The sequence below is a fragment of the Grus americana genome, chromosome 14 (genome assembly GCF_028858705.1).
Source record: "Grus americana isolate bGruAme1 chromosome 14, bGruAme1.mat, whole genome shotgun sequence".
In the NCBI taxonomy this organism is placed as follows: domain Eukaryota; kingdom Metazoa; phylum Chordata; class Aves; order Gruiformes; family Gruidae; genus Grus; species Grus americana.
In genome coordinates this window covers 13,535,109-13,560,902 of record NC_072865.1, presented here as the reverse complement: position 1 = coordinate 13,560,902, position 25,794 = coordinate 13,535,109, and the positions used below count along the sequence as shown (strand labels likewise).

Here is a 25,794-nt window from a genome sequence, read left to right as displayed (position 1 = left end):
CCTGCATTTAGCAGAAGTCTTTCCTCTCACGTCAATGGAAATTTAAGGTCCATAGGTGTCAGTGTCATCACTAGCTGAGGTATATTTTTGTATACTGTTTCACCTGCAATATTTTCTATATACATATTCGTACAATAGATCTTTCAGCCATTTAACAGAATAGTCAAAGTGTAGTTGCAAGCTGCTAATCATGAACTAGAATTTGAAAGCACCAACTAGTCTACTAATCCAATCTGGTAAGCAGAATAAATTAATTCCAATAACCGTTGCAGAAATTCACCAGCCTACAGGATTAACACCAAGTATACTGGGAACAACTTTACATTATTTATATTTTTTTATAGTGAGCCTTTTGCTTAATATGCCAGGCCAGCATGGTTCATAGTCTGTGGCAGTTCTGCTCTGGTATCCACTCTGATCTGATCATCAAGTTTGCAATCCCTTAAGCAATAGGTAGAGAATCGAATAGGAGAGGATCAGGAAAGAGTAGTGATCAGAGAACACTGTCCTACTGCGCATAGATTGCTCTGGGGAGGAGGAAGGGAGCTGACAGCTGTTCTTGCTGTTTGACCAGCAGCGAGAATACAGATTCATATTTAATGGACCTGAATATTTTATCTATGAAAGGGGGCCAAATATTATATAATTATTTTCATGTACAAGAACCAGAAATGGGTCTGAACTGCTGGATTTTGTTCAGATGCAGGTTTCTATGAAAACCTAAGCAAGTATTTTAGAAATGGGACCAAACAAACGCTCCATCTCTAATTAAGGTCCAACATCGAAGGACTAATTTTACGAAGTATGAGTATTCTTTTGTGATGTTACTAGATTCCTCTTGTACCACTACATGGAATACAGTGAATTTATGTTTGTGACTTCAGATACTATGTGAGAAAACATTAATGCCATGAGTAATAAACCTCAAAACATGAGGATGAAAAGTTCTGTACAGCTCTGTTACTGCATTCAGCGTAGACGACGTAAAAAAGGCAGATGAGTAGTTACTGGAACTGCTGATGGTAGTGCAGCATCTTTGTTCATAGACTTATAGACCAGCAAATTTGTAACAGATTTCTTCAGATTCCAACACCATTTTTTGTAACGGCATCTTAAAACTGTTCTGAACAACAAAAGGTGGTGAGATGAGTACAGATTAGTCCTTCCATCCATATCAAAGTAGAAGTTAATAAATACTCCCTTTATGCTGTTGAATTCTCTGGTATGGAGAGATTCCAGGGCAGGCACAGACATTGGTAGTGTCTCTATTTTTGTTCAGTGTTATTCAGAAGATACTAGAGAGCCTGCAAAACAGTATGGAAGCACAACAGAAGCTGTTCTTCCATGACTGTGATATCTGCTGAATCCAATGTGATCCCTTGGAGATTTGGTGACTCGGGAGGACAATGTCCTATTTTTTCCTTTTGAGTGAACACCAGGGTGCCTGCAGAGCTTCCCCTGGGCTATTCCAGATGAAACTGTGGCCAAATCTTTCTTTAAATTTCATATTGTATTTATGTCATATACCCAATGTGGTAGTTTTGGTTTTTTTAGAATCATAGAATAGTTTGGGTTGGAAGGGACCTTTAAAGATCTAACCCCCCTGCAATGAGCAGGGACATCTTTGACTAGATCAGGTTACTCAGAGCCCTGACCAACCTGACCTTGAATGTTTCCAGGGATGGGGCATCTACCACCTCTCTGGGCAACCTGTGCCAGTGGTTCACCACCCTCATCGTAAAAAAATTCTCCCATATATCTCTAGTCTGAATCATCACAGAAGATTGTAACTTCATATACTCCCTCATTTTTAAAGATTGTTGGCTCTGTATGGGGTAAGGGAAAGGAAGAGAAGGAATTGGGCCTGTATCTCTATTTTCTTCTTTAATTCTGAAACCTGAGTAATAAAATCATGGAGAAATTTAACAGACATAAAACTCAAGGAAGATTAAGACTCGATTACCAGCAGATACATTATCACGGACTTGTTAAATTATATTGGACGTGCTCAATTTTCTTTGCAGTGACTTCAGCTTAAAATGGTTGTGTGTATGATCATTCCACTCTTGAAGCTTCTCAAACTGCATTCAGCAGTTTATTCCTTTAGTCTAACTTGTCATCTTTTGCCATTGTCAAGGCTAATTGTTCTGTCTGTAAACAGTCGTATTGTTGCTTACAGATAAATCACTGGCTTTCTTCTTACGCTAGACATCTTCCATTTATTGGAGATAGTATTCACATCATTTCCTCACTTCCTTTCAAGCCTATCGTCTTATCTTACGTTATTTCTTCAAATGCCTTTATTATCTTTATAGTCTCAAGTTCTTGAATATCTTCAGTTCTGAATGGCCCAGTATGGCAAGTGTTTCTATAAGGATAGGTAAACTGGGAGTGTTGCGTTTCTGCTTGAAGACCTAATATGTTCCATAAAGTATGGTATATGTACTCTAACCCATTGTTATGCATTTTTATTCTGTGGATTTCTCTATTTTAAATAGGAACGTTGACGGCCATCAGCATCCCTTTCATCCTTTGTAGGCACATTTCATGCTATCTTTTCTTTAGGATCAGGGCACTAATCTAATATATTGTCTGTGGTTCTTCCAGATGATTAACAAATATGGTAAAAAAATAGGGCCAAATTACAACCTCTGGCTTCACAATAGCGTTCAGGTGACTGTGTTCCTGTGGGCAATTGTACATGTATCTGGGACATATCATCTCTTCAGTTTTAAGAGAAGATGTCAAAGGCTTTACTGAAATCCATAACTTTCATCTGCTAATTCCGTAATTACATAAAAATGGTCTGGAAGGATTTGGTCTAGAAGCCTCTATGAGGCTTTTCTTCTTCTAATTGTAATTTTGGTTTCTGTTTCCTTTCGGCATAGAAGGGGGCAGGGGAGGGAAACAAGCTACTGTGATATAACCCTTCGAGTTTACTCCTTTTATGAAGCCTGGTTTTTTCTTCAAGGATATGATAAACCTAACCAGAATCTCAGTGTATAGCCTGGTACAACTGCAAATAATTTCTGATGTAGACCCTCAGCCCTTATAATATACTTAATTTTTGCTATCACAGTTCAAGTAACGAGCTTCTTGATGCTCTCTCAGTACTGATATATTTTCCTTAAGTTTCTTCCAGAATCCAGTAGCCAGGGCATTTTTGATTAACTTTTAAATTTTCTCTCACAATGTTGGATCCAATAATTTTATCTTGGATGTTTCCATCTTTGAACTGTGACTTAGATGGACCTGCTGATGCTGATCACTGTGATGTCTGATGCATCTTCTAGTCTTTGCTGTTCAGAATTTGCAGTCCAATCACCTCCCAAGCTCTGTATTTTCAGTATATTTTCCTGTGTCACTAAAGTCCCAGTCAACCTGCCTCCTATGCTGTTGTTACGTCTTTTGGATTCATTGCTGTTTTTTCCACAGTTGCTCATCTAACTCATTTCATCCAGACTACTACATACATTAATTGACTTCTCTGGAGGTGTAAGTAAGGTGAAAATGCTTTTCGATATCAATGATATCTGTGTATTTGTTATTCTGGATAGATCAGAAAATCTCCGTTACAGCTATGTGGTAATTTAATGGAAACCAGAACTGTCACTGTAAAGACCATGGTAAATGTACTGGGCTGAATGAAAGGCTGATTCTTCTCCCTCTGTAAAGAAGTGCTTCTTGCATCTTGCCAGCTGTACGTTTGACAAGGGCTGATTATAACGGAAAAGCAGCTGTATGCCGTCCTCTTCCAAAGCACCAGAGACTGGAAGTGTGTCAGGCAGCAGAGATGATACTCGCTGTGAGTATTGGTATCAGTTCCTACATCAGGGCTGCAGATCCATCTCTTGATGGAGCTCCTTGTCAGTCTTTTCTTAGACATCACTATGGTTTCCTTACCAGGATATTAGCTAGAAACTTTTGTCAACCCAGCTATCAAACCTTATAGATGCATTATCATATAACGAGTTGGTGCATCTTGCCTCCTATTTCTAGTCCTATGTCTCTAATTCTTATGTGCATGTTATTCAGGTAGTGTTTAAATTTTTTCTGATTTTTTTTTTCTTTGTAGTTAGATCATCTAGGTTTAGAACAGTTAATCATTGCAAATTAATATTTCTGATATAAAATTTGTTTGTTATATTCTTTTGAAGTAATTTGATTTGCCGCTTCACAGAAGTGGCATTGTGTTTTGCATAATGTAAATACAGCACTGAATGTGGTTTCAGAATGTATACAGTTGCAGTCATAATTGAAGCCTAGATGTTTCCAACCTAGCTTAAAGCACAGAGATGCTGTAAGTGTACAGGCTATATACCTGAAGTACACGATAACATAAGTTACATAAATAAAACTCTACCTCTAACTTTGCAATCATGCTGTTGTTATTGTGAGCATTAATAAAGCAATTTCCCTCTGGAAAAGAGGGGAAAAATGTCAGCATATTATGCAACACTTCATAAAACTGTTTATACCGATTTATGCAGTCATTTTTTTTAAAATAAATGTGAACTGACATTGCTAACCTCTGCATGTTTAGATAAGGGCTTTTTCCGAACACAAAGACTTTTTAAAATATACCGAGTGTATTTTTAAAACAATGAGTAATTCTTTATTCAGTAGTCTTTGTATTACGTAAGGTATTCAGTCAGCACGCCTGAGAGGTACGGTGCGTTGCTGTTACACAGTGCCAAGTCACAAACAAGTGAAATTGTCAGACTAATGATGTTTTTCTATCAGAAATTTGGGTACAAGTAGAGGACACGGAACTTTAGTATGATAATGAGATTAAACAGCATATTAATAGATTTGAATCACAATAGAAATGTTCTCTTGAAGAATGAATATAGGGCTTAGCAAGCTAAGAAGTTTTAAACAAATATAGGTATCTTTGCAAGTTATTGTCCTCCTGACCCCCTGTTGTTATATCCAAATTAGCACACAGTTGCTAAGGGAGATGAGATGGCAAGAACAAAGAGAAGCTCACCCTGCCCTCACCTGCGTGCCCTTAACATGGTAACTTTCTTCCCCTTCAAGTTGTCTCAGCTGCTGAGTTTTTCCCCTACGATTTTTTGACCAAGGAAAAGAGATCTGACCAACTTTAACCAGAGAAGTTAAATAGTTCTCCTCAGATCTTTCATTTTCAAAGGATTCGTTTGCATTATCAGAGTTTTAAGACAAACAAGACCATGCAATTACCAGTTTCACCAGTGATTGTGCCTAATTTTTTCACCTGTACAACTGGGCAGGCTGAGGGTGGGCAGTTTCTGGCCATTGTACAGTCTAGGAAGGAAACAGGGCTCCCACAGCATCCTCCTTCTCCAGGTGCCCATTTTTGGATTCACTGGCTCAAATACGTGCTGTTTGAACACGAGGACTTGAGTACTTTCTGTTTCAATGTGCCAACAGCGCCTTCCATTGCAGTAGCACACTTGGAAATGGCATAGAGTCCGCTCAGGGGTTGCTTTACTGCCTGCCATTTCCCATGACAGCTTCCAAACTTCCTTTCACCACTTGACTAGGGAACAAGTGGAAGAGCCTGTGCATTTTTTTCACTGGCATATCCATAGATGTCTCTTTTTCAAAAGAGGGGTGGAATTAGATGAAGGAGTGTGTTAACTTCAGCCAATGTGAATCCATTGAGATATATATAAATATACACACACGTGGCCCTTTGCAGACCAACTCCTGATAGCTTTTCAGGGCACTGCAAACAGACAAGGTCGCTCTCCTCAATTTTCAGACTAAGGTGTAAAGATGCATTAACAGGGCTTCAGGCCCAAGATAATACACCTTGCTCCAAAGTAATGCTCATTAGCTCTAATACTTTTATTTCCCCTCTGATTTAGGGGGCTGGAGGCTTTTTAGTTCACAGCAGTATTGGCTCATTTCTGCCTGTAGAAAACATATAAATGCACCTCTAGTGAGGAGGAATTATAACAAAGGTACCAAAAAACAGGCGGTATTTATTACTTAGAACTGCACCTTATACCCTGTGCAGGAGAGGTACTTCTGGTATAAAACATGAGTAAGCAGAAGACTGTAAAAGCTTATGGAAAAAAAAGGAATTTAAAAATGGCTATATGTACAGACTCAGTTAATAAACTGAACAGGATATTAAAACACTAAGGCAACATGAAGGTCTTAAAATTTCAGACTAAAATATCAAATCCTCACTGTCTATATTGCAGCTGTCCAGATTTCAGTGAAAGCGTTCACCCTCTTCCTTTCCCCTCGAAGGAGAGTTTTGCTTTTGTTTGCAGCACAGGTAAAACTGCATGAGGACTGATTCTTGATCCAGGGTCAGAAGGTATTCCTTGCACAGACGTTTATTGAAGGATATGTAATAAAAGTAGGCATGGATTATAAAAGCTCAGCCTTTCTCCTAACTTTACATTCATGCATTATTAAGGAACAAATGAAACAATCAGCAATGCACAGGCTGCTCAACCAGCCTTTTTGTGGTGGTGGGTTTTGGTTCTTTTTTTTTTTTTTTTTTTGAAACCTGAGGTTTGATAGGAGTGAAATTTGAGGAAGTTCCAGTTTTAGCCCACAGCACTTTGCAGAAGCAGTCAGAAGGTGATTTTATTTCCACGATCCGTAGCAGTATTGCGCATGACATCTGAATAAAGGTCAAGTCAACTGCGTGAGTTTTTCTTTCTGCAGCCGCGCTCCTTCGAATGCCATGTTTAATTAATGTAAGAACAGTGTGTGTACACTCCATTTGTTTAAAGCACAATATCCCTTTTGCTTTTGTAGTGCACCTACAAACCTGCTATCCGCCAGTGACCCTGAATTAAATATGCTTTTGGTTGCAAAAAAGAATCCATTAATGCAGTTTCTATAATTATTTCAGATTGTGAGGAAATAAGGCACAAAAAAGGGAAATGATGTACAGTGAAATAGAAGAAATGTATGTGGCTGCAGGCCAGAAAGCGTGTCTGGCTAGTGAATTTGGTGAATTGATTTCCCAAAGCAGATCAGCTCTCAAGACTTCGACAAGGCTTAATTGAATGGCCATGAGTCAGCCAATTTCTATCCACAAAATAAGTTGTAACTCTAAATGTTATGTGCTAGGGGATGTAGCCTGGCTGTGCTCATGAATCTTGAGAACACTGGATTGTGTACACCAGGGTGGCACTAAGTGTATAAATGTTATTATAATGTAGAAGATGACTGTTTGTCAACCCCTGTATTTATAGAGTCTAAAATGATGATCTGTTTGGTTTCTTTTTGCAGATAGCAATGCACTGTATATATAATTTAGGGGAAATCGATGTCAGGTGATCCAAAAATCATATCAGAAGTGTTTTCATAATCAGAATGATAGTATCCCAAACTGCTAAGAAGGAGGATACATATTTCAAACCCCTCTTTTATAGTTTTTGCCCAGTTTTAGTCTATTGGTAACTATTAATTATGATGCTTTACCTTTGTTGTTTGCTCTTTAGGCTGTAAGATTACCTAGACTGAAGCAAGTTAATACTTTCAACACTATCAAAAAACCCCCAAATGGCTGTATTAGAACACATTCTAAAGACTTTTTTCCCAATATTTCAGAAATATTTTTTTCCTCAAAATCTTTTGTTTTCTTTGTTTTTTCCCAGCAGCGGAAACATTCTAAGTCCCAGGAGAGACACGGTGCAGTCACGGAGACTACTTGTCTCGCGTGAAGATAAAGATAGAGCAAGGTTAATGAGCAGAATAGCTCAAACAATAACATGTCTAGCAGCATTCATAGCAAAATATTAGTAATGTAGCATATGAACTGGGCCTCCATGTAGACAGGTACAAATTGTATAATTATATAAATATTTTTTCTTAAAAGAGTGTTGGGGTGTGTATTGCATACATGTATGTTAAATTTAATGAAAAAGTCATGCTGGGCTGTGAAGATCTATGTTCACCGGTAAACTCACTTATTCTTTTGGATACTAGCTGCTTTCCCAGAATTCTGCCTATGGAGAAGAATAGACACCAGGAGCTAGTTTCTCACATAACTTAGGAGGACGTCAGTAGGATTATGCCTAAACTTAAATATATGTGTGTATATATACAGACATAGACATATATGTTTTTATATATATGAATATATCTTTTTTTACTCCTTAGATGCTAGTTTTAAGAATTCTTCTGTAATGATATATGGTTACATTAAAACACAGAAGTCTAAATCCTGTTTATTCTTATGTCTCCATTCCTCTTTTTAGAAGCGTGAAAGACTTGAATTTAGTTTTCTTCCCCACCCAAACTTATACAAAAAGCCCTGCATACTTGTCCTTGCTCATGTCCCCAAAATGAACTCAACTTTCTGGTGATATAGTTGTTAGAAGCTTAACGCTTTTCGGCTGGCCTGAGGGATGCAACAGGTAAAGGGCACACAGCCTAGATCAACCTGATTATTTTAATGTAGCAGTTTGTTTGGGCCACTTTCTGTCCATGTAATTCTTTGAATATTCAAAGGTTCTTGCAGGTATCTGGAAGTGAAGGTCTTCAGAAATGGAAGATTTTAGCTTACATTTTGCTAGATGGAATTCTGAGGTTTTATACTTTCAAGCTATAGCAGTTTTGGGTAGGAAAAGTGTCTTTACATAAGTTTCAGTTGTTGCATGGAAGGTCTTTTGTTTGAAGAGTGCTAGCTGGTTTTGGGGGTGATTCTTCAGCTTTTATTTCTTCTTCCTTTTTTTATTATGAGGTATATACAATATATAATAATTTGCAATTTAAAAATAAGCCTGTATTTGATCTCATGAACTCATTAATTGCTTTCTCAGTTGTGAGTAGATCACCCTTCCTGAAATGCGTCTTATGAAACTTTTATAACGTTGAACATAATCATGTTTTACAAAAAGACCTGCTATGTTTACATGTTAGTAAAATATATTTTTCTTGTTTCCATAAAATTATGTGTGTCAAGAACAAACTGCACGCTGTTGCCAAAAACCCCATTCTTTGCCTTCATTTTAAATGTATTCTGAAGTTCTCCTATCCATGTTTTACATGTTTGTGTGTGTGTATATGTATTGCTATAGAACTATAATATATTTAACTAATCAAACTCAAGTTTGGTTTAAATTTACGAGCACAAAAGGCCACCAAAATGTCAGGAGGAATGCTATAATCCAGTTTTTATTTTCTCTAGAAAACAAATTCAGTATAATACAAAACTTGCAATGATATATAATATTGGTATGTGTTGTGCATACACAGAAATTTACTTAGAAACAAATCTGAAATGACTAACTATGTCTTGGCAACAAAGTTTTTTCATTCTTGTCACTCATTTTTAAATGAGTGACAAAATGTTAGACTTTCCCCAAAACAGCAGACTATCAGTGTACAAGTAAATCATGCAGAAATGTTCTAATTCGGTCAACAAATTCAGATTTTTTGCTTATTTTAAAGCAGAAGACTTTTCATTCTAATACTGTCAGAACCAGCCCTCTGAGCCTTGCATTGTCTATAGCTGTGGAACTGGCAGTATTTCAGGCTTCTAAATCAGCACTGAACGTGATCATAAGAAGTACATTTCTAGATCCGTTTTAGTTCAGAAATCTATTGTCAACAGTTGGAAGTTGATCTTTATTTTCTTTGTAATGAAAACTTGCCAGTGATTTTTCATAAAAAAAATCTCAAGAATTTTATGGTTTTTGTTGAATTGAATGCAGTTTCTCTCCAGTGTTTTCTCTGGCCTTTGTCACTGCTCCCAAAGTTTTTCCAGGGACCTCGTGCTGCCTCTGGCCCTGTTAATCTTTTGGGCTGGGCCTAAGAATTATGTTGTTGGTCTTCCGCAAACTCACGAGCCTAGATCTGTTGACAACTGAGTATATCATGGTCAGATGGATGAAACACTGGGAGACTGCCCTACAGTCCACCCGCTCTCGTGACAAGTATATGCTGTATAGTGCTTTGCACGTCGTATTTGACCTCAAACAAGAAAAATAACATCTATATATTTTACAGAAGTCTGTTCTAGAGGAGCACATTATCAGCCTTATTTTTACTGTCTAGTTTATATATCAAAACCATAACTGTATACAAATCATACCTTAGAAATTTTGGCAGTTGCAGTGATAATCACGTTCCATGCATTTTTCATCTTTTATGAAGCTTTCTTATATAAGAAAATTTGCAAAGTGTTTCTGTAGTGTATTTTTAGTGCTGGGTATATCTGTTAAAGTATATTTTGTAAGACAGTGTAATAGGAGACTTAGCTTATGGGCATGCTTATGGGCATAATGGAAGTTTGATGAAATTTTGGTCTTATTTATCACAGATGGAAGAGAGAACCTAGAGAACCTTCTAGGATGTAGGTTCTTGCTGATGTGTTATTCATTTATATTATCTCCAAGGGAATTAAATGTATACACATAAATGGGATGATATTTTAAGAAATACATCATCAGAGCAGTATTAGGAAGAATCTGGGCTGCCTAACACCTTGTTTCTTTGCAAAAGGGTAGGATTTAGAGCTGCTGTTAATTGATGCCCCAGAAGACTTCTATTCCAAATCACCTGCCTTTGCTTCCTCCTAAATGTCTCAGTAGTAAAAAATTATCACTGAAAATTGTAACTTGAAATTTCAAAAATTCCTGTTCTACTTACATTGGTTCCTTTATGTTTGTTTGCAGTCAAAGATTGACTTTTATTTTTTATCCCTTTTACAAAATTTGTCTTGTAAAAACAAATGCTTTCAGGAAGTTCAGATAGATTAATTTTTCAATTTTTCTCCTAGAGATGTTTTTGATGCTTATCTCTAAAATAGAAGAGGTTTCTTTTTTCATGGAGAGGTTTCATTTTTAAGATAGAATCACTTACAAAGAATTGTAATTGATCCGAATGATGATTTTGCAGTCTTCTGGAGGAATAAAGGAATCTGTACCTGAAATTTCTAGAAGGGAGGGCAACTACCTATAAATATAATCAATATGAAGCTTATTCACATTTGAAGATTTCCCACTTAGAATTCTCCTTAACTAATACTTAGCTCCACCATTGTGGTATGTTCTTGCAGGTTAAAAAAAAAAAAAAAGAAAAAAAAGGAAATTTTTTCCTCCTCATGTGTATATGCATTATTCATGGTTTTGGATTGAGAGCAAAAGTCTCATTCACAGGAATTCACTTGAAAACATGGGTAATGTTAATATTTATTTAAGTCCCATTAAATTAATGTATCTGCTAAGTAAAGTTACAAGTTCATTTCCTGAATCAGATACCTCTTTGCTGTTTATGGTCAACTATATTTGCTGCACTAGAATGGAAAATACATGCCTGCCTTACATAATGTATTCCTTCCACTTCACTAGAGGTTGCATTGGGCTGAATTATCTTGGCCAAAAGTGAAATGGAGGAAGATGCTTTTCTACAGAATCACAGTGTACTCTATGTTTTTCTTTCTTGGTTGGCTAAGGCGATTTATACTCTTTACTCCAAAAACCCCAGGGATGTTTTTGCGATATTTTAGAAGTTGGTGTAAGGTTCAAGCTGATGATGGAACATCAATAGGCCATTTCCCCATTTTTTCCTATTGTATGTCATAATTCAAACAGCAGTATTGATTTTACATATTTCAATTGTTGGCTTTTGGTTTAGAACATTGGATTCTGTGCAGCAGTTTGAACAGGTTCATATTTCATGATTTTTATTCAAATGTCATCAAGCCAAAGATACTTAGCCTCTTTCATTTTATGTGGGCACTTATTCTGCAGTGTCTTAAGTATGGAATCTTGTGTGTAAGTAACAGATGCTGAAAGAAAGCATATGTTTTGAACCATTTCTCCAGAATCCTAAATATTTATGACTAAGTTATTGATGTGTTACTAATGATCAAGAAATCACATATATCAGAGGGTAAAAATGGATGCCTAGAAATTGAATTGCAAGTAGTTAGAGCAGTGTTAAAGCTCCATGTCCAGGTCTTGCATTTTCTCTCACGTTCTTTTTTTTTTTTTTTTTTTTTTTAAATTCTTACAGGTGTCTTGGTTTTTTGCTTAGATTTTTAGGCTTTAAAAAGCTCAAGAACCTAAAGAAAATCCTGATTGAATTTGCAGAGTTTCTCTGGATTTTCTGACCTGAAACCAAAGTAACCTGAAATTATGAGTCAATTTTACTGTCCTTTAACCGCATGCTTTACAGCCTGACCCCAATCTTAGGTGTATAATGCAATCCAAGCCAATGCATGCTAATGTGCTTTCATAAACCATTACTGCAATGCTGGCAATAAATTCAGTTTTGTAGAGACAATGGAAATGCAGTGTTTCTAACTTTCTTAAGGACCTTGTTTCACATATGGATGTTTTGAAATACTAGGCATTTGTGCTTTATGAATTCATATAGCTTTATCTCAGCGGACTTGTTTATCGTGTCAAAAATGTCTGTATAGCTTTAGGCAGGTGCCATTTGAAAATCATTAATTCTTTTTTCTTCCAGAGTGAACCTAGCACAACTTATACAGGACTACCTACCTTCCACACATTACCTTGTGTAGTCAGTGCAATCCCCAGAGATCAGTGGTTCCTAAGCAATAAGGCAAACCTTGCTGCTGAGGTGGAAGATCCCTATTATACGTAAAGTGCACTTCGTACTTTCACCTAATCTTGCCAGAGCTACTGTGACTAGTCAGGAATGGGATGTTACTGGTTTTCCAAGCAAAGTCAGCTGCTAAGAGGTGGGAAACTATGCTATAGATAATACTAAGGTCTTTAACAAATTAAACTATTTATATAGGCATGTCATGTTGATCTTCATTGTGAATGGGATCTTTATTTCTGTCTTCAGTTCTTAAGAATGTCAGTTGACAGGACCTATAAATGCTGAGACCTAATCTCAGGTGTTAATCTTTGTAATACACTGGGTACTTCTGTTCTCCCTTTGTGCTATAGCTGACCATATTTTGCTTTTTGCTAATGGCAGCCCTACTTAACAAAAGGATATTTCTTTTGAATTTACAGCTGTTTTGTTTCACAAGTTTTTTCCATCAGAAATTCCAGCCCTACTCGCTAACTTGTCCGTGGCTTCTGAGCCATTCTGCCGTAAAATGAGCCATCACTACCTGCCTGTAATTGAAGGTTATAGGTGAAAATGAACAGTATGTAAGGAAGCAAAAGTGTCAATATTATAGCTTCTCAATTCATCAATATAAATTTCCTTCCTACTGTAAAGCTGTATTTGGATAACAGTAGAGCATAGTCACCAAGATACTGGTTTACTCAATGTTAGTAGTTTCAGAGATTTGGTCATCCTTGGAGGATTCCTGATGTACATGTGTGTGTACGTATGTATATGTGTGAGTCGTAATTTCCTTGTATTTTACGGTTACTAATGTATTAGTGTAAGAGGAATTCCTCAAGAAAGCCATCATTTTGGAGTTTCTAGGTAGCAGGAATAACATATAATGGTAACATTTCTACACTTTCCTCTGTATTCCCTTTGCTTGAGGCCATCAAAAAGGTCATGGCCTCTTTCAAGGCTCCAGAGTCAGCTTTTCTTCCAGTTGACCTGGACCTAGAAGTGAATATCATTTGCATCGTATATTTTGTCATCCACCTTTAAGATTGATTTGTAAAAAAACCCACCCTCTTGCATGGTTGCTGAGCTCTGGTCATTTCTCCTCCACTTCTGCTTTCACCTTTTATTTCCATGGTACTTGCTGCTGCTTTTTCTTCATCTTCACATCCTCCCTTCCTTCCTTCTCCCTGGGAATTTCTCCATTAAGTTTGAGCTCTCCTGTTCACCATAAAGAGTCTAGTTCTATGGTTGAACAATCCTTCGGCACCAAGAGATCTTTTTAACCTTCTTCCACCTCCTTTTGAAACCACTTTTACACTTACTTTTCCCCCCAGAATAATTTTAACAATTGTTTTCATGTCATCATATCTTCCTTGGTCAAGTGACCAGCTGGAAAAAATACATTTACATCACAACGTTATGTTACCTTGAGGAGCACAGCAAGGCAGTAATAGCACCTCTGAAGCCAGAATATACTATGCTAATTGTTGGCTTAGAGGTCACTATATCTTTTAATTAGTTGTCCTATTATTACCCTAGAGTGCTTTAATTTTAAATGAAAGATAATAGCTGCCTTATCTCTAAGGAAACTGGTCTTGATTTTATTAACTTACAGGACAGAAGAATAATTGGCACATATCATTGTCCAGAAATGTATTCAACAAAGGTATCTTTCATTGTTTTCTAATGTTTTTATCCTCAGAGACTTAAAATTCAGGTCTTGACCACTTACGGTCATTAAAGATCCCATGGCACTTTTTTATGGCTTGGCCATCTCAACCCCAAGCATCTGGCCAAATGTCAATTGATGTAACTGTTCTGCTTACCTAACCTTCCCCACCACCACTCACCCACCCCATAGTTTCAATTGGCTACAGCATTCTCCATTTCCTCGACTAAAATATAGTGTATTGTTCTGCACTGTCAGTCACCACATTTCACCTCAGAGGTGATTGCACTTCACTGGGAAGTGAAGTGGTTCTTCTTTCTAATGCTTGTAAAGCGCTTTGGGATCCTTTTGAATGGGCGGTGCTGTGTATAATAAATGTAATTTATTATCATTCTATAACAGGCTTCACTTAGTTACAAAGGCATGTTTTATTTAGAGTTGGGCGAACCTGCTTGGTGGAAAAACTCCCAGCTCTCTCTAATCTGACAAGGAACAATGTTGTCAAAGGTTGAAAAGTTAGGTTAATTTTTTTGTTGTTTATTTCTTTTTTTCACATTTATTTGTACTTCTGGATTGGAACATTGAGAGTTATTCAGATTGGGAATTCAAAATACCATGACAAAAGCAGTTCTTGTTATGGTCGAGCCACTGTTCCAGGTGCAGGGTCAAATTAGTGCTCAAGAAGCACCTGAACTTTGTGATGCTTACCTTGCTATCCTAACACTTGAAGGTTCGCCCATCACTAATTTTCACTGTATTTTGCATTATTTCTTCTTAAAAATTCTTGGAATATTGAAAAATGCTGTGCTCCAACTGATACCAGTGTGATATGTGCAGAAGGCGACGCTTTGTCCTAGAAGATAGTTTAGAATATTGCTAAATGTTTTTTCTGCCCAGCATCACTAATCTTACTAACTACTGCCAGGATTACCAGATATCTGCAGCAGTTTGCTGTGTTAAGTAATTTACTGAATTGAGAACAGAAATGACGAATCAAAGCTAAAAGTTAACTAAAGGAGTCATACCATGTTGCTAAAACATGTCCGTAACTCTAGTAGACTAAAATAACTTTTCTTGCATTTGTGTTGCATAGAAAGTATTGAGTGTGTAAAGAGCACTCAAATTTCTAATATCACTGCAGATCAAAAGGATAAAATGCTTAAAGTAGATTCATGCTAAGAAGATTTAAGATGTGAACAAATTTGTTGGCATGAAAATCTTTCCAAAGATAGTATCTTAGAATGCACTATGTTGAGGTGAAAATAACCCAGGCTCTGGGCTAAGGGGTAAAACCATTGCATTAGTGGACGTTATGCCAAACTTCCCCTGATGTCATTGGAACTAAATTTTCTATTCTTTCCATTCTTAAGGCCACGTGAAACTATGGAAAGTGTAGATTCCAAATGATTTTGCACCCCTCTTGTAAGATACTTCCCCTATTTGTTTTTAGACATTCTTGGGATCAATGAATGCCAGGTGCCTATAATTGCTTTTCTTTTCAGCATACTGAAAGTCTTATTATTTCTCTAAGATCTTATAATAAAAATGACAGCCAGTTTTGTCCTACCCCAAAAATCACGTAAGAATTTTCTACGTAACTGCACTCATTATAAGAAAATGTTTGAAAGCTGTCTTGAGAAGTTTCATAGATGTATTTGAAAGCTTTTGCATATGTTTGCTTTTGTTTGTATTACAGTAGCAGAATGATGGCCTTCCTGGCTAGAACACAGTTTCCTCACCATGCTCAATGTCATGCTACAGACTTCTTAAAGGAATTTCTCTTGAGTTCCAGCTCAACTTTCCCATTTTTCCAGTGCTACAAAAAAAGATTGATTTCCCTAACACCCTAGAAAATTCAAAGATTTCATATGGCTTTGATGGAAAGCAAGCAAAAATAGATTATTTTGGCTGCTTCACATTGAGTCATTACATTTAATCTAACACTAAAATATAATGAAACTAGAGGGGTGCAAACTCACAAAAAAAAAAAAAAGAAGGAAATCTGGCATCTCAGCAATGCCAGTTTTTATGCATCACTTGAACAGATGTAATCACTCAAATGGCAGTGTTTCAGTAGGTCCAAAGTACTTTGGTGAGTATCCGACTCCCCAGTTCATAATACTGGGCAGTGGATGCTACGAAAAAGCAGCTGTTTTCAACCCAGTTCTCTCACCGTGCCATGTGAAATACTACCTAGGTTTTTGTTAATAATGGCAAATACAGAGCTGTGTTGGGTAGTGCAGTGAGGTACCTGCCGCTGACTGCTGCCTTCTAAATATTGCAGAATAGACTAATGCCATATTACTGTTTAGAAATCCACCAGAGTCACAGTTTGTGTGCCTTCAGTAATAATCATAGTATTTATTATGGACATGATAAATGAATAATGTGACTGACTCTTAAAGGAGTTCTGGGACAGTTTCATCTCTTTTTTGGCCTGGAGTATATCTGCGCTACCATCATTAAGTCAATGTACTTCATTAGCTGCTCATTAGCTATTATTGCTTTTAAAGCATTTTTATTTAATTATACTCTGTAATCACACAATTCAAAATATATACTTAGAGGGAAGGCTGAGGAGAATTAGAACTTCCTAAATAACCTTATATTTGTTTTCTGTAAATGGATTATTTTGAAGTTCTCCTACCATACTTCAGATCTACTCCAGATTGCCTAAGAGTAAAATTTAGTTCCTCATCTTCAAAATCCTCTTAATTGTCTAAGGGATTTCTTTACAACACTGCATTAATATTTTTTTTCACTGAACTGCGTTTGAAAAAATATATAGTAGCTAAAACTACCCATTGAAACAACTGCTCAACGCACATTTGACGTGATTACACTGTGTATATGTTTCTCCTTGCTCCAAACTGCAGATCTCCGCTATTCCAGCGTTCCGGTCTCCACAGCATGCACTGTATTTATGGAATTCATTAGCGCTAGGGAATGGCGTTTCCATACAGGCATAGTATAGTTAGACCGTGTCGGTGCCTTTCCCCAGGTAACCAGCAGTCCTGTTAGGAGTACCGGGACTGAAAATTTGCGTTCTCTCGTGCAGTGCTCTGGGCCGTGTTTTATAGGGGCAGAGAGACCTTGTGAATAGAAGTTTTTGTCAGAGCAGAAGCCTTCATTTGAAAGAAGAAAAACCAAAACAAAGCAGACCCTTTTCCATTCGATTTCCTTCCCAAAACCCCAAAAGTTCAATGTTGGCCCCAGATATCCTACCCAGTCACAGAATCCCACTTTCAGGAGCTGAGCATGTACTCCATTTCCAGATATTGCGTCTGCTCACTGGACATGGGGTCTAGGGAAATACCATTTATTCCATTGCGCTATACTGGCCTTATTGCTCCTTGAGTTCACAAACAAATGACAATAAATACAGCTACAGCTATGCTTCGAGTCTTTTAGACAGGCTGACATCCAATGAATCAGTAATGGTAGATCTAGCCCCTGTCAGCATGGCTTCAGTTTGCAACTGATTTGGCTTCCTTTCGCTCCTGTTAAATCCGCTTTTTTATTTTTTACAGATGGATCCACATGAAAATATTTTGTTGAGCACACTTGAAATTAAAAATGAGATGGCTGCCTCCGAGGCTGTGATGGGGCTTGGGGACCCTAGAAGCACTATGCTGGCCTATGACACTTCAAGCATCCAGTACCGGAAAGCTGGCTTACCCAGGCACAGCTTTGGTCGCAACGCCCTGGAGCGACATGTGGCACAGAAGAAAAGTAGGCTACGGAGACGTGCATCTCAACTGAAAATTACCATTCCTGACTTGACTGATGTAAATGCCATAGATCGATGGTCGCGCATATTCTTCCCTGTTGTTTTTTCCTTCTTCAATATTGTGTATTGGCTTTACTATGTGAACTAAGAAACAAAGCCACACAGGAAGCAAGAACTGGATTTCTCTTCAAATCGGTTGTACAGCCAAAAGTGGGACTTAGAAAAATTCTATTCAGGACAAAAAGTTATTTTAAAACACCTTAGTTGCTGGCCCACTCTATGGTCTGGTTTTATAATGTTTCGGTTGTATCTGCTAAATCATAAATACGTGAAGTTGCAGTATGGATGGTATCCCCTTATCAAAATAGAAGTGCATTTTGAGTGTGAAGGCAAATTGGATTTTGACAATCATTTCTGTCTCATTTTCCCTTGCTTTTTTTTTTTTAATGGCCATTTGAGTTTAGCGATACAAATCATAGAATGGCATTTGAGAAACAGGTTTGAATTTCAACAGCAGTGTGTACCATTCCCAGGGAAACTGCATATCTGAGACATGCATCTACACTTAAGAAAGTGTACTAAGTTGTTATCATGCGTATGAAACATATACACTTTACCTTTTAAATGTGTAAACTTGAAAACAAGTAGTGCCTATCATCTTTCCAAGGTGATGATGGTCAGAGGTTTCCCAACCATATTCAGGTATTTCCTGTTATTTATTGAAAGAACTAAACCTTTGACTGATAATATTAGGGTTGGGTGTTTGCACAGAAGCTGAAGCAAAAAGCACTAGTTTTGTTGGGTTTTTAAAGAGAGAACATATGCTCACAATCACAATGACTGTAGTTGTGATCAACAGAGGAATGTAGCAATGGTATAAAAATGCATCAGCTCTGGATGGATAGATATGCTGCTGGTTTGTGTTGGGGAAAGGAAATCGTCTGTCCAAAGTGCCAAAATTGCTTGGCCAAATAGTAATTCCCTAGGTGGGTGAAGGGAACCAGTGGTGCCCTGCCTGTCTGGGGTAGGGAGAGCTAGAGAGCAATCATCAAATACAGGGCCAAGGAGAGGGAAGGCTACCCATGTGTAAAAGTGTGTGTGCAAGTGAATGGTGGCAGTTACAGCACGTACCTTAGTCTGAAATCCTCATGTGGAGTTGTGCCATTTCCTCCAAGTTTGCAATCCAGTGTTATCTTTGCTACTGGTGTTATGCTTAACGCTTTACATCCAGTTTGATTAAGGGTAATCGTACCTCTTTCAACAGTAAAGATCCGAGCATGTGTACTTCAGTAGAAGAAATACTGACAGGGTATTTTCTCAGTCTGGATTAGGCAATGCCATTTCACTTTTTAATTTCTTTTTCCTTAATGCACTGTTTTAAAGGGAAAAATTTGGTAGCCATCACTTTTAGAGTTTAATTCTACTCTTGACTGTTTCCTGCTTTAGGATGATTTCCATTGAAAAACTAGCAAATTTCAGTTTTGCTTTAGGAAACATTTTGAAATAAAAGGTTGAGTTCTTTCATTCCACAGAGCTTTACTCTTATGGGCAAAATAGAATAGACAAAAGATAGAATTTTATAGGCAAATTAGAGTTTGCGATTTAGTCCATTGTGGAAACTTTTTCGTAATGAAAAAAAAATTATCTGCAAGAACCATATAAAAAGTATAAATTCCTAATGGCTTTTACTAAATCAGATCCCCAGTATTGTTTGACACAGAATATTTCATTAAGCAAAAGCCACATCTGTTGTATCTATGCTACCTCTCATCTGTGTACAAATTTCTGAAAGAAACTAGAATTCAAGTATCTTCTAAATAGCAAAGGAATTATTTCAGGCAGATACGTTTTCCCCATTTAAGTATTCTTTTGGCAATACTTTAAGATAGTTCTTAAGAATTTTTTTCACAAAATATTTTCTTTGAATTTTTTGTTCTTGTTTTAAAAGAGTAACTTTCTTATAAGTTTCTGTGGGGTTTTTTTTCCCCATTTGACAGTGAATGATAGCAATAGGAGGAAAACAGTTCTGGGAACTAATAGGCCAATTTTCTGACTTTGTTTTGAGCATACCATCCACTTATTTCTGCTTCAAAATGGGAGGGAATAGTGCTGAGCCTGAAATGGGGTTTGCCAGCCCTACACACCGCCTGTTGTTTTCAAGGGAGTTGCGTGTACGTTCACGTACTGCCTCCAGGTTCAGACTCTGCAATATGTAGAGACAGGCTTTCGTCATGCGATTAACTTTCCAAGACAAAATGTTGGGTTTGGATCACATACTTAATTTCTGACTCCATTTCACACATAACGCAATAAGCTTTGTAGATGCATTTGGAATTTCGACTGATAGGTATGAATCATGTTGGGATTTTTTCCCAATTCTAAGAAAAGGAGACACATCAAAATTCAGTAGTTCTCTTCAAAGTCTGTCCTTTAAAAATGGTATTAATTATCGTAAATGAAAGCAGTCTTAGAGTATTCTTCTGTACAAGCTTTTCTTTCATTTCACAAATTGCTGCCAACTCCTTTTTTATTTCAGAGAAGCATAGTGTGAATACAGGGAGCTCACAGCCTGTTTGTGGTCGATACACATCAAGTAGAGAACCTTACAGAGAATATGTTGACTCTGCGTTGGTTTACTGCATCAGCTCTTATGAAAACCACAAAGACTGAATCCTAGAACTGCACATTAATTTATCTGAAGTTACAGTACAAGCCATAATACTCTCTGATGTTGCTATTCAGAGGGTGAAAGAAAATGTCTGGTTTCTGCTCAGGTGTCACTAGGAAAGATATATTATCCGGGAGGAAGGAGCACTTGCTTTTACTGTGTCCTTCTGGCTATTAATGTGATGTATAAATTAGTGAAAGAGAAGGATTCTATCATTTTGTACTGAGGCTTAACACTGTGATACAAAAAGATGGGGGTGAGAAAGCCTGGCGAGGCACTGTCAAGGGAAAAGTATAACTTGAGCCTAAGGTGAGCACTTACTCCTCTTCTGAGATACTTGAGTGAGAAATTACGCCAACATACACGAGAGATGGGGTTTGCTATGTGTGCCACCCTGCAGGTAAACTAGAATAAATTTGCTTTTAGTTTAGAATTGACTGAAAATGAATATTCTAGATCCTCTTAATCGTGTTAATTGTTGTTAGTTTCAGTAAGCAAAATAATTAAGTTAATAATTTAGATAAACCTTGTAATATAGTTGCACATTTTATTGTTCTAATAGACATGATAGCCAGCAATTAAGGTGTTTTTCATCTTTGTGAAATTCATGGGCAAATTATGACTATAACATGGCACAGTTTTAATGAAATCTTTGAGATCAATCTGTAAATATATACTGTACATGACTGCTAGTAAGTATGATACACATTTTCAGAACTGAAAATTCATGCAACATATTTCTGTGTTTGCATAAGGAATGTTATGTTTCTATCCTGTTGCGGTTTAATGACTGGGAAGAAAGACTCAAGCAATGACATTGTGACCATTTCTTTTCTCATTCCCAGGGGAGGAAAACAGAGTCTTAGATAACAGCATGTCGCAGAGCTCTTCAGAGAGTTTTTACATTCTAATACAAAGGACATAAAATCTGTAAGGTACAAAAGCACAATGCACAGAGAAAATGAGTATGGTCTTACACCTGGGGAACAAATCCCATTTGTTTCTGACAAACATGCATTAAAATTAAAGAATCAATTGATTTTTCACTATAATTATTAGACTGTGTTCCAATTCAATACTGTAACACAGTGCTAAACATAAGTGAACGGATGTTAAACATTATCCAGCTATATGTGCATATGGACATATACCTAAATGTCTGTATGGACATATGTGTGTATATATACACATACTGAGTATATATATATGCACACACATTCATATGTTGGCGTGTTAAAGGAATAAGCTAATAATAGTTTTGTTTCTACCATCAACCAGTGTATGAATATATTTTTGAGAAAAAAAGATTAATGTATTAAAAAAAACCAACTTACTATACAGGGTAACTGGGCATTTCTATATCAGCAGATCAATGCTTATAATTCGTATGGAGCATTGCACCGTTTGCCATGATGATAGTACTGTACCTCCTAGCATCTGAAATTAGACTAGTCCTCACATTGCTTGCCTATTTCTTCTCTCTCTTTTTATAACAGCATTGTCCACTAGTAAGTTTTCAAAACCGACGAATTCCTTAGGGAACCAAGAAAAAAAAAGGCAAAAATATTAACTATTTCTAGAAAATAATCTAGGGTGGGATGGCCAGGGTACAATACTATATCAGTAGTGATCATAACATTTTGCTATGTGTACATAGAACATACAATGTGAGCAACCATAACTTAAGCTGAACGTGTGTAAATATTATCAGATTTCTTAAACATTTTTAACTTCTAATTTGTACTTTATGGTAAGGCAAAAAGCTAATTCTACTTATGGTTTAGGTTTATGTGTCCTAAAATTATGTAAATAATTAAATAAGCTGTAAATGAGCAGTCGATAGATACAGTAATTGTTTAGTGACTTTTTTTTACTAAGTACAATAATTGCAGTGCTCTAGCAGAGTAATTTAAACACCCTTTTGCATAAACAGATTTGGATTCCAGATATAAAAAAGTACAGAAAGTACTGTAGTGTAAAATAGCCATCGCGGCAATGTTACTGCTAGCACAATCGATTCTTTTGTACGGCGAAAATGTTCAGGCCACAGAAGGTGGTAGCTCAGCACTCAGTACTCAGATGAGCATAAACAGGGCCTGGGTCTCACTTACAGGACAGCGCCTTTATGTTGCTCCAGTGAGTGGGGAGGTGAAGGGACCCAGGGTAAGTGAGAATTCAGCGGTCGGTGATTTCATTACAGAAAGCCTGCATATTGCGTCTGTCTGTTTCTGAAATCTGTATCTCTTATGGTATCTAATAGTAGACTTATATTTTTCTTTACCAAAAAAAAAAATAAAAAATGTTTGACTGTCGTTAGATAGCATAGTCCCCCAAAGCCAAAGAATGCTCACTCCAGAAATTGTTTAAAAGGGAAATCTAATAAGTCACTGCTTAACACCAAAGGTAAAGCTTAATAAAATGCACTAGGAACTTTGTCTAAATTTTTAAGAAGCAAATGGAATGTTGATCAAAAATACTGCCCTATTCTACTTTGTAAAAATAGTAATAATTTAAATAACCGTTAATATAAAATTGAAATAGATCATCTCTACAAGAATATGCAACACTAACACTTCATAAGTATAAAATTATTTTCTTTGTAAGTGCTTTGACAAAAAATGAAACTTAAATGATGAAAAATCTCACCTCTACTTTCATACTAAGGGTTGTATTTTTTTAATGTTTTTCAGACATGAGGTCATCTATTCCAATTTGATAACATTTTGTATGTTTTCACTGTTACTGTCATTTGACAGATACTCACCAGGCTGTATTGTTCATGGTCTGTCCTGTTACTTTCAGTTGAAGACAAAAAGAACATTTGAAACATGATTAATTCTAACAAGCTGACTATGATTTGACTTCTATCACATTTTTATTTGCATGGGTGTTTAAATGGTTCTGTTAGTACTGTCTTTGCACAGTTCTGATTTATCTTTTTTTTACTTAGTACTATTTACTTCATAATGTAGTAATCATCAGCCTTACTAATGACCTTGTAGCCTTTCTTATATGCACATAATGCACATTTTCCAATGGCTAGAAAATGCAAAATACTAGTGGATATCATTGCATCAGATCTTCATGTCTTTCTCAAAAGGACTGCTAACCTCTGGGATATATGAGGTAGTAAAATGATGATTGTAAATGAGTAGCACATAAGAGATATTTTCTTGAATTTAAAATTATTGCAGCCAGTTTCAGCATGTAAATATATAATAATGTTGGCTAGTGTGTAATTCTTGAACTAAAAAAATATAAATAAAGAAAACCTAAAAGATGTATATGTAGTTGTGTTATGTTGGGCAGGCTCTTTTCTCAAAGGTGCAGAAGATTACGGTTCTCTTCTGAATATCCGTGAATATGGGTCAGAAAGGGACACTAGGAAGTTGGGCATTGAGGTATCCAAAGTGTAGGCTTAATATGCAAAGGGGTAGCTGTAAAAGGTGTTAATCTGCCTGTGCAGCAGTCAGGGGGAGTTGAGCGTCTGGGGAATATAAGCAATGTTCAGTGAGATGCTTAGTGCTAGTCAATAAGAAAATGCTGAGAGGAGGGGAGCAGCTGAAAATCTCGGAAGTTTGGTAACTCCTCCTCAGAGTCAGTTCTTGTGAATCTGTTACTGACACTAAGTTGCTGGTGTCCTCCTTGCAGAAATACGGTAGCAGCTGTTCGTGGTGGGGTGGTATTTTCTTTGACAGAAAAAGGTCTAAATGATCTTAATTCTGTCTACGGGGACTTAAGATGTGGAAGACCCAAGTTCTGTTCCTTCCTCTTTCTGCTTGACATCCAACAGGAGAGAACCTGGATGCCCAAATTTTTGACCCTTTCAGGATGGTGGATTTAGCAGATTTTCCTGTTGGAGCAGTTCTGTTGCATAAAAAACAACTCAAGATGAACAGACCGGGACGAGAGTGCAGTCAGGCACGGTCACGAGAAGCATCTGTATTGCTGTACTCTGTCTGCTGACTGCTTTGTACAGCACTTCATTGGCAGTAGCAGGAACCAGGAGCTGGGTCTCTTGTGCTCCCAAGACGTAAAATGTCCATTAATACAGTTCTGTTCTTGCTCCTTCTTTCTCTCCTAGTAGATCTTGAGCATTAAGTAGACTTCAGAATTAGACTTGGTTTTTTGCTCTGCTGAGGGAACAGTTCATATTTATTAGTTTTTCTTGTTCTATGCCAGCCCAGCTCTAATAAAAGGGAATTCATAGCTGTGTTTCCAGACCCCAGGTATCTCTACATGGGGGAGATGGCAGGGTGTTTATTAGCTGTAGGTACCCACAGGTTCTGCCCCAGCTTGATTCTTTGCTTGATCCAACCAGGAGGAGCAGATGGAGCACCAGAAAAGAGAACAAATGCCCGTCAGGCAAAAGGCTGCCAAAGGCTAAAATTGCCAAATCTTCATTTTTGTCTGGAAATGCAGACAGCAGTTGGTAATTCCTTTTGAAGTTATCCACCTGGCTGCTCTCTGTTCCCCGCCCCACGCCAGCACTGCTTTAATGACTGATCTGTTCTGTCTCGCTTTTCTGCGGATGGAGAGCACCGGTTCTGCAGAGAAAGAGCCGAGATCGAAGATGGGAAGGACCCGAGAGTCTTGCGTCTGGTACTGAGGGGAGGAGCTGCTGGTTGCTGGATGCTTGGCTCTGTGTCAGGAGACATAGAACATGAGAAGTAAAATACTCCAGACTGTTAAGGAAAACTCAGATATGACTTCATCTCTTCTCCATTTAAAATACATCACATCTTCCTCTGAAGCTTCTGAACAGTAGATCCAAGATTTGAAAAAAAGACTAAAATGTCAGCACAGTTGCTTTGTTACAAGTATGCGATGTACTGTTGGCCCTTATCTTCAGAGATTATTACAAGCTAGAAAGCAAAGTATTTCAACTTTAAGACTGGTTTGTGATTTTAGGGCCTAAAAATATTCATATTTATTGGTAAGCATCATTTCCAAATCAAAAAAGAGCAAATTGTCTATCTACCTTTTCACCTGTCTGTATCTATAAATGTGTTTAATATTATCACATCCCAATAGGTGTTCTATCAACTCCACTGGCACAAAAATGAGACTAGTGCTGCAGAGTATGTGAATAATTTATTCCCTTTATTCTATTCTGAGCCTTAACACTTACTTCATGACTTGTGTAATATGGCTCTCATTCAATTTACTTGACTGCAAATTAGAAACATTAATATCGGCTTCTTATTGGTAAATTGT

The 25,794-nt window shown here is 37.2% G+C and overlaps 1 protein-coding gene across 5 annotated transcripts in view; it reads left to right on the top strand.

Moving 5' to 3' along the window:
* Positions 1 to 23,855, top strand: part of GABRB2 (gamma-aminobutyric acid type A receptor subunit beta2) — a 175,883-nt gene extending 152,028 nt beyond the window's left edge. For 4 of the 5 annotated variants that reach the window (XM_054842131.1, XM_054842133.1, XM_054842129.1 and 1 more), the window contains exons 11-12: positions 14,126 to 14,176; positions 17,710 to 23,855. In XM_054842131.1, the coding sequence (XP_054698106.1) occupies positions 14,126 to 14,176; positions 17,710 to 18,057 (399 nt within the window). In that variant the 3' untranslated portion in view covers positions 18,058 to 23,855. The remainder of the gene's footprint in view (positions 1 to 14,125; positions 14,177 to 17,709) is intronic. The other variant, XM_054842134.1, reaches the window with a different exon arrangement.
* The last annotated feature ends 1,939 nt before the right edge of the window (positions 23,856 to 25,794 follow it).